General features: G+C 52.9%; 1 protein-coding gene across 2 annotated transcripts; it reads left to right on the top strand.

Annotated features, from left to right (window-relative positions):
* The first annotated feature begins 774 nt into the window (after positions 1-774).
* Positions 775-5331, top strand: PHB1 (prohibitin 1). Of its 2 annotated transcripts, none has more exons than XM_034070208.1 (7): positions 775-836; positions 1098-1226; positions 1548-1709; positions 2048-2190; positions 2481-2597; positions 3459-3554; positions 4199-5331. In XM_034070208.1, the coding sequence occupies exons 2-7, from the start codon at positions 1139-1141 to the stop codon at positions 4409-4411; spliced, it is 819 nt and encodes a 272-aa protein (XP_033926099.1). In that variant the 5' UTR covers positions 775-836; positions 1098-1138; the 3' UTR covers positions 4412-5331. The 2 variants fall into 2 exon arrangements, with proteins under 2 accessions (XP_033926099.1, XP_033926100.1); XM_034070209.1 differs by having other exon boundaries at positions 802-871.
* Positions 5332-12850: the final 7519 nt, after the last annotated feature.

The raw sequence follows: 12850 nt of genomic DNA, 5'->3' as shown, positions 1-12850 counted from the left end.
GTATCCGGGGGCACCGGGAGAGGAGGCCGCGTTCCGGGGCAGGAGCGGCCGCAGTTCGGGCCCCGCTCTTGGCGAGGGGGATCCCGGCCCGGAGGCTCCGGCCCTGGGCCTCGCACGGGGCACACGCAGGGAACGCGATGGCCCCGGGACCCGCCGGGCCCAGAGCAGCGGCGCCGGCCCCGCTTCCACCCGGAGCTGCGGGAGAGAGGGGGGATGGAGCCCCCGGCGCTGCCCGGGGGGAGGCGGCTCCTCCGCGGTCCCCCCGTGCTACCGGTGCCGTTCCTGCTCCTCCCGGCTCCTTGTCCCATCCCACGGGGCTGCCGGAGCCGGCTGCGGAGCGCGGCTTCCCTCTAGCGGCACCGGGGGCTGCTGGGCCGGGAGCCGCACGGTGAAGCGGACAGAGCCCTCCGGTGGCTGTGCGGCAGTGACACCGCGGACCCGCTGCTCCACCGCGGACCCGCTGCTCCACCACGGACCCGCTGCTCCACCACGGCCCCGCCGCTGTCCCGGCCCCGCTGCCCCTGTCCGGGCGGCCCAGCGGGGAGCGGCCACACGACAGTCCCAGGCCCCGCAGGCCTCCACCGCCGCTCCGCCTCCAGGACTACAGCTCCCGACAGGCCCCGGGGCAGCGGGAAGAGAGGCCAATAGGAAGCGGCTTTACTCAGCAGCCGTGCCGCCGCGGGGCTCGCCGGGAGCTGTATGCTGTTCTGCGGCAGGCGGGCGACGGTGAACTACATGTCCCAGAATGCCGCGGGGAGGAGCAGGCCAATGAGAAGCGTGCGTCTTGGCGCTTCGCGCAGGCGCGCCGTGGCGGGTGGCCGCGGATTCATGTGGAGGTCAGGGGCGCCGCGGGAGGGGAGCGCGACGGGAGGTGCGGGGCTGGGATTGGGAACCGGGATCCGGAACCGGCATCGGGATCGGGAACCGGGATCGGGAACCGGGAGCCGGGATCGGGAACCGGGAACCGGGAGCCGGGAGCGGAGGTGGAGAGCGGAGAGTGGGGCCTCGGCTCGGCTGCCCTGGGGGCGTGAGGCCTGGCAGGGAGGCGTGGGCCGGGCTCGGGTGCGCTGTGGGTGAGACCCCCGTGGGCTTTGCAGGAGGGAGCTCCTGAAGGAAAGGCTGGACCCGGAGGTGTGCGATGGCCGCGAAGGTGTTTGAGGGCCTGGGGAAGCTCGGCCTGGGGCTGGCGGTTGTAGGAGGAGTTATGAAGTCGGCGCTTTACAATGGTGAGTGCGGGACGCTGAGAGCGTCCAGTCCGCTTTACCTGTGGGTTTGGGCAGTGTCGGAAGCACCGTGTGCTGCTGGCAGCAGGGGCACGGATGTGGAGCCTTGCTGGGCTGTTGTATGCCCTGTGCATTGCACAAGCGGGGTTGCAAGCTGTTGGCTCACTTGGGAGCAGACTGAGGCCAGGAGCTACGGCTGCGTCTTCTGGCCTTGTTGCTCCAAACGATGGCAGTAATGGAACTGTAGCAAAAGGCTTTGACTCCCCCAACAGACCACTTCCACAGAGGTGGTTTTGGTACCAACGTGGCTCCTGTCTTCTCCAGTTGATGCAGGCCACAGAGCTGTCATCTTCGACCGATTCCGCGGGGTCCAGGACGTAGTGGTAGGAGAGGGCACCCACTTCCTCATCCCCTGGGTGCAGAAACCCATCATCTTCGACTGCCGCTCCCGGCCCCGAAACATTCCCGTGATCACGGGCAGCAAAGGTGAGTGCTTTGGTTTGGTTTTTCTCTGGATGTGGAGATCCCAGATCCCATTGGACACAGTCAGGAATGGTTTGAGCTGTGGTTTTAGTTCTAGAACCATTGCTTCGGTCCTGTCAGTCATCCCTTTAACCATAAAGCCCCTGTCTTTCCAGTAGGGCAGTAATTCCCTATGTCACCAGTAAACTGCAGTTTGAATCTTGTCTGGGATGGGGATTTGGATCCCAGGATGCAAAGGGCTGTAAAAATAACCTGTTTCTTTCTTGTTTAGTCACCCTGGAGAGGACAAACATCTCCTGTCCCTGTGCTTTGCCACTCACCTCGTGCCTCTCTTCCCACAGACCTCCAGAATGTGAACATCACGTTGCGTATCCTGTTCAGACCAGTGACTGCCCAGTTACCCCGCATCTTCACCAGTATTGGAGAGGACTATGACGAGCGTGTGCTGCCCTCAATCACAACTGAAATCCTCAAGTCTGTTGTGGTAAGGATAGGCTCTGCTGCTCATTTTCCCTCTTTTTAGCAGCTGGAGCATGGAATACATTGTGCTCTGGAATAAGGCTTCATTTTCCACTCCCAAGGCTCTCAGAGGCCATCCAGAAAAGCTTATACTTAAACTCCCAGTCATTGAGTCTTTTACTTCCAATCTATGGGCAGCTCAATGTCTGGGAGCTTTGGGAGAGGAGCTTTGTAGCTCACGGTGCAAAGGCAGGCAGGACACAGAGAATCTGTCACTTCTGGGAGCTTCCTTCTCACTGTTCATCCCGATTTCAGGCTCGCTTTGATGCTGGAGAATTGATCACTCAGAGAGAGTTGGTCTCAAGGCAAGTGAGTGAGGACCTCACAGAGAGAGCAGCAACCTTCGGGCTCATTCTGGATGATGTGTCCTTGGTAAGAGTGCTCCCTTTTCGGTTTTTCTCCTTGGAGTCTGCCCAGATAAGAGTCAGTGTATGGCCAGAGAGGAGGGGGCTGGGAGTTTGGACACATGGACTGTGTTTGTCTGCCTGCAGTTGCATGGGATGTGGTGCTTACAGCTCAAGGCAGTACCTCTGCTTTTGTCACTGGCCTTCTGTGACCTTGAGCAAGCCCTTGAAGGTTCCTCTGTGCTGGCTCATTGTCAGGCTCCACTGCTGCGAGGCTTTTGTAGTCCAAATGAGGAACAAATGCTTCTGGGGTGATGGATCAGGCTTTAGAGAAAGCAGCTGCTCCCCAAGCACCTTGAGATACAGGCAGAAAGTGCTAGGTTTGAGAAGGTAGTGAAAATACCTGCTTCTGATGGTGTCCTTTTCCTACAAAGTATTTGGTTTTCTCCTGACTGTTCAAGGGGGGAGCTCTCCCTGTCTCCCTACAAGCCTTGTAAATGAATTGTTTTGTAATCTGGTTTGTACTTGCCCTTCTCCCTCTCTTAAAAGCCTGCTAGGAGGATAGGGGTATTATAGGCAGTCTCTGCAGGAGGATGACTTTGTTTCTTGAAAATGTAAGCTTTGACTCTGTGTTTCCAGTGCTTTCTCCTGAGCACACTCCTGAAGGAGATCCACCTTTCCCCTGTCCCATCCCAGGAGCCTGCAGCTAACCAGACTACCCAGGCTGAGCCCAGTGGGGCATAATGGAGCAGGAAAGGGCTCTTTAAGGGGATCCTGGCTCTCCATCCCCATCCCAGTTCCATTGATGCACCCTGGGAGCTGTGCAGGTCGCAGCAGCACTGCTGTATGCTGTCAGCGGTGTGATCTTTGCTTGCTTTGTGCCCTGCAGACTCACCTGACCTTTGGTAAGGAGTTCACAGAGGCTGTGGAGATGAAGCAAGTGGCCCAGCAAGAAGCAGAGAGAGCCAGATTCATTGTGGAAAAGGTACCTTGTCCTTCTGAGAAACTCGCTAGAGGTTCCTGGTATCTCCTTCCCACTGCAGCTTGCAGTGAACATCTGACTGGGCCAGGTGATACCATTGGTATGGAGGCCTGTGTCCTAGGGGTGCTACTGACCACAGGAGATGCACGAGCACATGATCAGCCCAGGATCTCAGTGAGCATCCGCAGAAACAATTTGGTGTTCAAGTGTTAAAGTCCCCTGGTCCAACACGTGCCTGTGGGGGTTGCAAGAACCTGCAGCCAACACCCCATGCAATAAGATGCATGTAATCTGTCAAGATAATTAAACAGCAGAAGTGTTTATTTGACCTGGGTTTAACTGCGCTGGTGAAGTTCCCTGATCTTTCAGAGACAATTTTCCACCAGGGGTGTCCTTTGGTGGGTTAATGTTTCATGAGGTTCAAACTGAGAAGACAATTTCATGATGATTTTTCAACCTTTTTTTTTCCCACAGTAGGCACAAAGAGTCTAACAGAATACAGCTTTAAAATAACCCCATCTACCTTGGGGGGAAAGAACAGGGGGGGATGTGAAATGGGAATTCCCATTTTAAACATGGCAGTAGCATCTTCCTTCTCTTTGCTCGTGTTTTCTCTGTTGGTTATTCCCTGTCCTGTCTATTTCCAGGCTGAGCAGCAGAAGAAAGCAGCTGTGATCTCTGCTGAGGGAGACTCCAAAGCAGCTGAGCTCATTGCCAACTCGCTGGCCACTGCAGGCGATGGCTTGATCGAGCTGCGCAAGCTGGAGGCCGCTGAGGACATCGCCTACCAGCTCTCACGGTCCCGCAACATCACATACCTGCCCTCTGGACAGTCTGTGCTCCTCCAGCTGCCACAGTGAGCCCGGACACCTCTGCCTCCCAGATCAGCCCTTTCCAAAAGAGTCTGTGCACTTTCCTCATTGGTAGAAAGAGAGGAAACGAAAATTCAACCCATTTTGAATTCTTAATCAAATAAAACCGACCGCTCTTGAGAACAGACCTGCATTCCTCCCCTCTACGGTCAGAGCAGTGGCTTTGGCCATTAAGCTAGGTTTGAGAATTGCCCCTTTCCAGGCAGTTTGAGCAACAGGAGCAGTTTCATCTGTTCACTCCTGGAGCAAAGCAGTAGCCTAGGTGACTCCCTGACCACAAGAGTGCTCTATCCATCAGGTTTCACAGTGCTGCTTCAGTGCCTTCAGGCTGGCTTAGCCAGGGTTGTTTCAGACTTGCAGGTTCTGGACTATGGGACAGGGATGCCCAGGGCTCGGTCTTCAGTCAAGCCAGTCTGTTTTCAGGTGTCAGCTGAGTGTAAGAGGACATCTCAGCTGTCAGGGCAGTGGCTCTGCCTGTGTGAACCATAGCACTGATAGCTGGAGGCACAGGTTGAGTGGCTTATGGCTGGGGGTGACAATAGCAAGAGATTTGCTTTATGTAGTGGATGGATTTCAGGCACAGAGGAGAAGATACTTCCTCTGCAGGAAATGCTTCTCAGGCATATGCTGGACATCTCCACTTCTCCCCCTGCTGCCGCACTGATGTTTGCTGCTGCTTGCCCTGTTGTGCAGCATTGGCTCTTTCATCGAGGTCAGTTGGCCTATTGCAAACAGCACCTGGGACAAAGAGGGGATGGCTTGGTGCTCTGTGGCTCAGGCAGTCGGATGTGGGCAGAATTCTCTGTTAAATCAATGCTCTTTTTATGTAGGGAACCTGAATTGTGAGGAGGATATGATGGGTGTGATTGTATAACCAGCCTTCAATAAATGTCACAGTCCCAACTGTAGTCCTGTGTGGTGGTGGGTTTTTTTTACTGTCACAGAGGCATGAAGGTCAGTGGAGCAAGAATCTTGTGCTTGTGCTATTGTATGGATATGTCACTTTGCACAGGCCAATAGGTATTGTTCCTGACAAAACATGATTCTTGGGCTGAATTCCTGCAGCAAGGTAAGGCTGAGAGTAACTTGAGGTTATTGCAAGGGCTTTTAACTGCTTTCAATGCACTGTTCAGGCTGTTGTTTACTGCTTGTGCATTTTCCAGGGTGCTCTTTTGATGCAACACCATGCTGTTGGAAAGAAAACGGGGGTGTATTGTATCAGATACAGCCTGCAGTGCTTCACCTGTGTCAGCAGCTACTCCTATCCTGTAAACGGGGTACTCGTACAATGCCTGTTATCCTGAGGAATGGGATCTCTGGTGGGTGTCATTGCTGCCCTGAGGGTGTTGAGCCCTTGGGAAAGTTGCTGGGAATGGTGGCCTTGTTTCCTCATCTTACAGCCACTTGGAGTCCTTACCCTTGGAAAGACTCCTGTGCTCTTTGTCCTGGGCAGGGTTTGTGCTTGCAGTGATGAGGTGCCTGAGCTTGCAAAATATTTTAAGCAGCTGAGCAGTCAGGTCCATAACTCCCAAATAACTTCCAGACCTCTCCCCCCTCCAGTGCTCTTGTTCTTTATTCCTCTGGTTTACCACTTCAGACACTTCTAAGGAAGCTTCCACTTTCCTCCCAAGGCTCCTTTTAAAGCCCCCTTAGTGTTTCCTGCGCCAGGTGTTGGGCTCAGAGCAGAGTGCCTGAAATCCCTTCTCAGCTTCTGTGGTTCTGCATCCCTGCTCCCTCCAGTCCTGCATTTTCACTGGAGTGTGGAGTGTTTCCTGCTGCTTTTGCTCTTAGCCTCTGGAGGAGGGGCTCCAAGAGTGGCCCCTGGGTCTGATTAATCACCATTTCCTTTGCTTTTGGGTGTAATTCTTTTCACAAATGCTCCCTTGCTGTTAACTGCTCCTTTTACCTTCGCTCTGCCTCACTTAATGCCTAAAGCTGCCATCAGCTCATCAGACTTCAAAGCTTCTCTTGAACCTGTGGCTGGCTGGGGGTGTGCTCACTGAGTCCCTTGTTTATATTGTGTTTACAGCTGCTCTTTAGCCTTGGTGGAGACCATCTCCAGATGGGAGCAGTGACCCTAAAACCAGGATGTGGTCTAGTGCACAGCAATACTGGGTGAGGAAGCAGCCACTTGCTGGCTGGATGCTGCTCTGAGGTGTGCAGCAGTGAGCAAGCATTGCCTGGCATCCTCTGCCAAACTCAGATGCTGGCAGGCTCCTTGATGTAAGAACAGACCATGAAGTTGAGCTTATGTGGCCAGGGACCAGACTGGAGAGTCAAAGGCTGGACCCTGCTTCCCAGAGCAGCAGTTGGGAGGTGTGAGCAGGGTGTGAGCACTCGCTCTGAGCACTCTGCTTGTCAGGGCAATAGACAGAGCTTTGGGCTTGGGTAACACGCAGGCAGCTGCCCTGGCTGCTCCCACAAACAGGGTGTCCCCACCCTCTCTGGCATTTCCAACCTTGTTGCTCTTAATAACCCAGTACCAAGAAGCTGGTGGTGAAAGTGGAGCACGGCCTGGGGTGGAGAATCGAGAGAGGGTCAAGGCATGCGGCTTTGCACTGAGAGCAGCGAGGTGAGGGATGGAGGCTGCAGCTTTGCTGCCAGCCGTGACAGACCGCGTTAGCGAACACGGATGCTTGCCAAGAGGTGACTTCAAGAGGCAAGACAAATCCAAGCTGAGGAGCCGCAGCTCGGCTGCTGTCCCACCAGATGGCAGCAGCAATTCTGCTGCTGCACCAAAGGGTGTCCTTCAGTATCCCGGCGGCTCGGGAGTGGGGAGGTCTCCCTGCCCCGGGCAGAGGGCGCAAGGAGCGGAGGTGGACCCTGTGAAGAGGGTTCAGTCCCTGTGTTAGGCTGTGCTGGTAAACCTCTGCTGCACCTTTCACTGCTGGGTACCTCCAGCCCCAGGTTTTAACTTCCCCCAGCCGAAGGCAGCACACCGAAAGGTGCAAACTCCCTTTCGACGTCTGGTCCCAGGGTGGCTTGGCTTTGCAGCCTGATGCCCTGCAGTCCTGTTCCTCTTTTCCCCAGGCCATCTTTAGGTTATTACTAATTCAGTGTGGATAGGAACAACAGAAACGTCTAGGCATCACTTCAGAAGTGCAACGTGGTTTAGCTTGATGTTTGAAAACAGCATTGAGTTTTTGGGTCCAGAATGTTAGCATGATGAATTCATACTGGAGCTATGTTGGTAAAAGCTTGGCAAATGTTAATCTGAAGCCCTGTAGTTCTGTGGTTCCAGGGTAACTAGAGTATTTCTCTGAATACAGCCCCAAAACAGCTACAGGGACCAGGTTTGGGGCAAAGTCTGCTGGTAATGGGCAACATAAACCTGTTGGTTTATGAAGGGCTCTGTGTGATGGGGAGTGCAGTCCTCTGTTGCCAGAATGCATCTCTTGCTTGAGACCAAGAAGCAGCAGTTAGTTGCCATTTAACAAGGTGGAATTTCCCTGCCCATCACTCTGCATTGGCTGCAAACCTCCAGAGAGGTTTGAGTTTGGAGTTTTCTTCCTGGGACACTTTGCCTTACTTCTTCCCTTTGTGCTAGTGGAAGAGCTGAGCTCGCACCAGCCTGCTGGCCACATTCACACCAGCCAAAAAAGCTTTGTTCCTGATAAACAAACAGGAAACTGCCTGATTTCCTCTGTGTGCTCACCCTCTCTTGTGCTCGCTCCCTATTTAATAGATAACCAGCTTACCTGACTTGTGAAGAGATCAGAAGCAGCCACATGGACAGGCTCTTGGGAGCAGTTGGAATTTGCAGCATGGCTGTTGCACTGAAATGGGCATCTCTCCCCTGACAGTCATGGATGCACAGGAGCTGAAACACCTCCAGGTAAGGGAGCTCCCCGAGTTTGTGATAATCTGTACCCTGCAGCAAGCTGGCAGCATGGCTGAAAAGTGGTTAGAGCCAAGGGATAGGGAGGAGTTTCCTTATTGCTTCCTTTGTGCTGTTTATATCCGAGTGGATCTAGTGCTTCTGTCCTGAAACACAGAGGATGTGGCAGGGTGTGCAGGGGGAAAAGGCACTTGTGGAAGCGGGTAGGAAATGATGTCTTTAACCAGGCTGGAGCTCAGCTGAGCTGGGAGATGGGGAACAATTCGTAGGGCCAAATTTGGTCTAATTATTCCTTGCCTGGCACTAGGCAGCACTGGGGCTGATCCATGCCTCATATGCTGACTTCAGGCCAGCAAGTCCTGACTTACTTACACTGCTGTAGTTCTCAGAGGTAGGCCAGGTTTACTTAGGGATGATTTGATGCTTTGTGTTTTGGTTTTCTACTTGGTGAAGGGGGAGAAGATTGTCACAGACAGAGAGGTATCAGGGTGAATGATGGGGGACATGAAGTCCATCCTAGCTAGTGGATGCAGAACAAACTTTCAGAGAAAGGGATGCATCTGATGTCTTTAGAGAAATGCCCACCCACAGAAAGCTATAAAATCCCAAATCTACAGGGAAAGGATCCAGTAGAGCAGGCACCCAGTTCTTGCTGAACACAGAAAGAAGAGCTAGAGACACTAGGAAGCTCCCATGGGAGGCCTAGCTCAACTGCTGCTGTAACCACAGCATTTGGGGTTCCTCATACTGGATCCACACATGATGCAGATTTGGACTTAGTCAGAGCCCACCAGTGAATTATCCTTGATCTCTGAGAAGCCAAAGCTGTGCACGAGCACAGGAAACTGTCCCAGATCAAGCTGCAGGAGGGCAGTGCACAAGGTGGAAACAGCGGAAGATGCCAGTTGCAAGATGTATTTGTGCCCCCCATGCTGGCAGTGGCAGAAAGGGCAGGAGGAGGCTGGAAAGAGTGTGTGTAGGATGCCTCTGAGCAGCAGGTTAAAAATACTCAACAGAGCAAGAACAGGAAGGAAGCAGGGGTTAAGCCTGAATAAGGTGAATCTATCCTAGAGCCATTAATTCAAACATGATTTCATGGGTAGAAATCTTGCACTGCCCCTTCTGCAAAGCTGGTAAATACAGCTCTGTTTCTGTTGCTTACAGCATCTTCCTCCCAAGCACAGCTTTTCAAACCCAGAGGGAAGTTTCTACCTAAACAGCTAGGCTGGAAGACTGGGTGTGAACAGCAGGACACCAGTTAAATCAGTTTGTTCCTCACCAGCCAAGGTACATGGACCCTACTCACACTGCTTTGGTAGGGGTTGATGCTGATCATAGCAGAGGTGCTCTAACACAGGAACAGAAATGTTTCTAACAGCCTCCTGGGGCAATGCTTCCATTTAACAATTACCTCCCCTCTCCAAACTTTAGAACTATGTAGCCAGTCTGCTGGGGGGACCGCCTGAGATCACAGTGTAACAAACACCAAAACTGATTAAACAGACAACAGAAGAGTAAAACCCCAACTCTGCCGGGTTCTCTCCCTCCCAGCCTGCCCTTGTTCAGCTGCCACACCCCAGAATCTGTGTCTTCCTTAAGAAAAATAAAAGAGAGGCAGAAAACCAAGGCTACCCAAAGAGAACTCTTTATTATTATTATTATTATTTTTATGCAGAGGCCAATAACTCTGATAGTACAGGTCATGTTACCCTGCCCCCAGTACGCGAAAGCAAGTTGGTAACCTGCAAGGGCAGCTGCCAGGCTTTTCTGTCACACAAGGCTGTTACTGTTGCCCAGCCTGGGCTGAGCTGAAGCCCTGAATGCAGGAAGCCCTGTAAAACCGTGTTGAACACAGCTGGCCATGCTGGCTCCCTGAAGATCTGCACCTCAGCTAGCAAGGAAGGCAGAGTTAAAGCTACTGGTATTGCAGTTCTGCTTCTCAGGTGCTTACTGCATGTCAACTGCCTGTGCCCTGCTGTTCCAAAGGTCTAAGGCACAAGGAGATGCTGGTGGATGTTAGCTCTGCTATATTATTTAGAAGCAGTTAATCTTTAATTGTGGCCTTACACTCAACTAGTAAAGGAGAAGGGAGAATGAGAACAGGAATTTCCTCTGCTTGAACTTCTACTTTTCTCTGATATAGCCCAGCACCTCTGTGCTCAGTGGTGGTGGTTCCCTCAGACAGTCCAGGGCTTCCTGTGACAAGAGTTAGCAGGAAAACCCCTTTGTTTTCTTTTGCTTCCTTTCCCATTGCTTGAGAGGATCCTGAATCCTGCAGGACATATCTAGATACCTAAAGAATAAAGCATTAATGTGAGAGTCAACTGGTTGGGTTTCAGCCCTGGTCAGCAAGGTGTCAGCACCCTGTCTGTGCATCAGTTTCGCTTCTCCCCCCGGCTTGTTTTCCCAGTGGGGCAGGGCTCAGTTTTTGCAGGGTCCCTGAGCAGCACTGAGCTCCAAGGACCTTTCCCCTTGGGGAAGCAGAAAGAGTCCCAGTCCCAACTGTGCTCCCACAAGTGTCAAGTAAGGCCCAGTTCAGGCTGTTCCCAAACCACAACTGTGAGGATGGAGGCCTTGGCAAAATACTAAGCACATGGAGAAGGGCTAATGCTGTTCCACTTGGCCCTGCTTAGTGCTAGCCCTGTCACCAGCACCAACAAACCACCAAGAGTCACCTCACCATGAGAGGAGGTAGGCAGGAAGGCAGCTCATATCCCTGTTGGCTGTGGGAAAAAAGGCCTGCTGAGTTTCCCAAGAAATCATCACAGCAGGAGTGTGGATGAACTGGAGAAGATTTACCCATGGCTGCCTTGGGAAAGACAAGAGCTCTTGGAAACTGGGCCCCATTTCTCAGCAGCACAGCTCCCAGGGAACTGTAGGCCCTGGGCTGGGCAGGCAGTGTTCCTATTAGAAGGTTGCAGCCCTGATTTGCTGCCTGAAAGCCATAGGCTATAACCAGAGCAGATGGCTCAGGGACTGCCCAGGAACGTGCAGCTTTGCAAGCCCAAGAAGCCTGCCCACGCCACAGGAAAATTAACAGCTGATAAAAGTAGGAGTTCACCACTGATTTTTCTCCTTCCCACACTGTTCTGCATCTGGTGCGAGTGGTTATCCCCACCACAGAGCTCACTGCATCTCAACAATACTCGTATTTAAGTTTGCTTTCTCAGCAAGTCTAGAACATCTTGTCCTCTAGGAGAAAAACCCAGGTGGGTAACACTGTGTTCTGCTGTGTCTGCGGCCCATGGCCTAGCAAGTTCTCATACTTTCATTGTACTTTTCACCCTGAAAGGTCCTAAGCTGCTTAGCAGAAAAAAAGCCCTGTTTTCCAGGGAGGGACAATGTCACCTAGTGCTGTATTGCTGCTGATTCTGGAGTGAGCTGCAAGGAGCTGCTTGCTGAGACCCTGCAGCAGTTTAGGGAGGAAACTAAGATCTCTATCACCTGCCCCTGGTACCACATGCAATGAGGAGGACACGCAAGGGCATTTCCCACACTGGTTATACTTGAGAGAGAAGGGAAATGCCAGAAAGAGGGGGCAGAGGAGTCACAGCACCTCACTGTGCTGGGGATGAGCTGCAGAGAGTTGCCTCTAAAAGTCAGACACCAGTGTGAAGGGAAAGCAGAGATGACAGCAAGGAAATGAGAGGGCTGATAAGGATCTGTGGCTGTGAGGCAGGTGTGTGCTAAGGAGCACCTCATGTGCAAGCAGAGATGTGGAGCTGTTGCTACATTCTGGTTGTTTCCCTTTACCTGCCTGACATGTCTTTTCATGTCAAAAGCTACATCAAAGAGAGGGATGTAAATAGCTGAACAGGCTTCCTTGTGGGAACAGGGCTGAGTGCCACAGCCAGCCCCTCAGCTGGATCCCTCCCTGGGAGCACCATGAGGAGCTATCACCCTCCATTAGCTAAGCATGTAGGGAAGAAAGCATATGACATGCAGGAGCCAAACTATGTGGCGAGGCTGGGGAAAGTCACTCACCTCTGCAGCTCTCTCTTCCCTAGGCCACCACTGATGCTGACGGACACAAGCAGGGCCACAAAAGCAGCACCACATCCCCTGACATCCTCTATTTTTCTCAAGAAGCTGCACTGCACAAAGGTGCTGGGCTAAGCAGGAGCAGTGTCCATGCTCTCAAAACCCAGGCTCTCCCGTGGTACCCCCCTCCATCTCCAAGTACACACAGGTCACAGCAGAGCTCAGAACAGCCCAGGGGCTGCTCTGCACTGGGGCAGCTTGTTACAGCTCTCATGGGGCTGGCAGAGTAAAGCACACCCTGCTCTGCTCCTTTCATGTGCCCCCACAGCAGGGGCTGGAGCAAGGAAGAAAACTGGCAGCATTGTTCTGATCCCACCATGGGGCTTCCCCAGCCTACTCTGCCCCTTTTATTTGACTGTGAACTTTAACTCTGAAAACCCCAATTCCTGCTCTGCACAGGGAGCTCAGATCTCAGGTTTTATGTTCAATAATCAAGAGCGGGTCAAACACAGTGGCATGTAACATTACATACATCAGGCGTGAGGGTGTAGAGATGTTATGCACAACCTCAAATCAAGTGCCCTATGCTAAGGGAGCATCTGCAGCAA

Source organism: Melopsittacus undulatus, chromosome 17 (genome assembly GCF_012275295.1).
Source record: "Melopsittacus undulatus isolate bMelUnd1 chromosome 17, bMelUnd1.mat.Z, whole genome shotgun sequence".
Lineage (NCBI taxonomy): Eukaryota > Metazoa > Chordata > Aves > Psittaciformes > Psittaculidae > Melopsittacus > Melopsittacus undulatus.
This window is presented reverse-complemented; position numbering and strand designations above follow the sequence as displayed.

Excerpts from the sequence above, each read along its gene's own strand:
- PHB1 (XM_034070208.1), top strand. The coding sequence starts at position 1,139 with ATGGCCGCGAAGGTGTTTGAGGGCCTGGGGAAGCTCGGCCTGGGGCTG. Across the intron at positions 1,227-1,547 it reads GAAGTCGGCGCTTTACAATG|TTGATGCAGGCCACAGAGCT; the intron begins GTGAGTGCGGGA and ends TGTCTTCTCCAG. Across the intron at positions 1,710-2,047 it reads CGTGATCACGGGCAGCAAAG|ACCTCCAGAATGTGAACATC; the intron begins GTGAGTGCTTTG and ends CTCTTCCCACAG.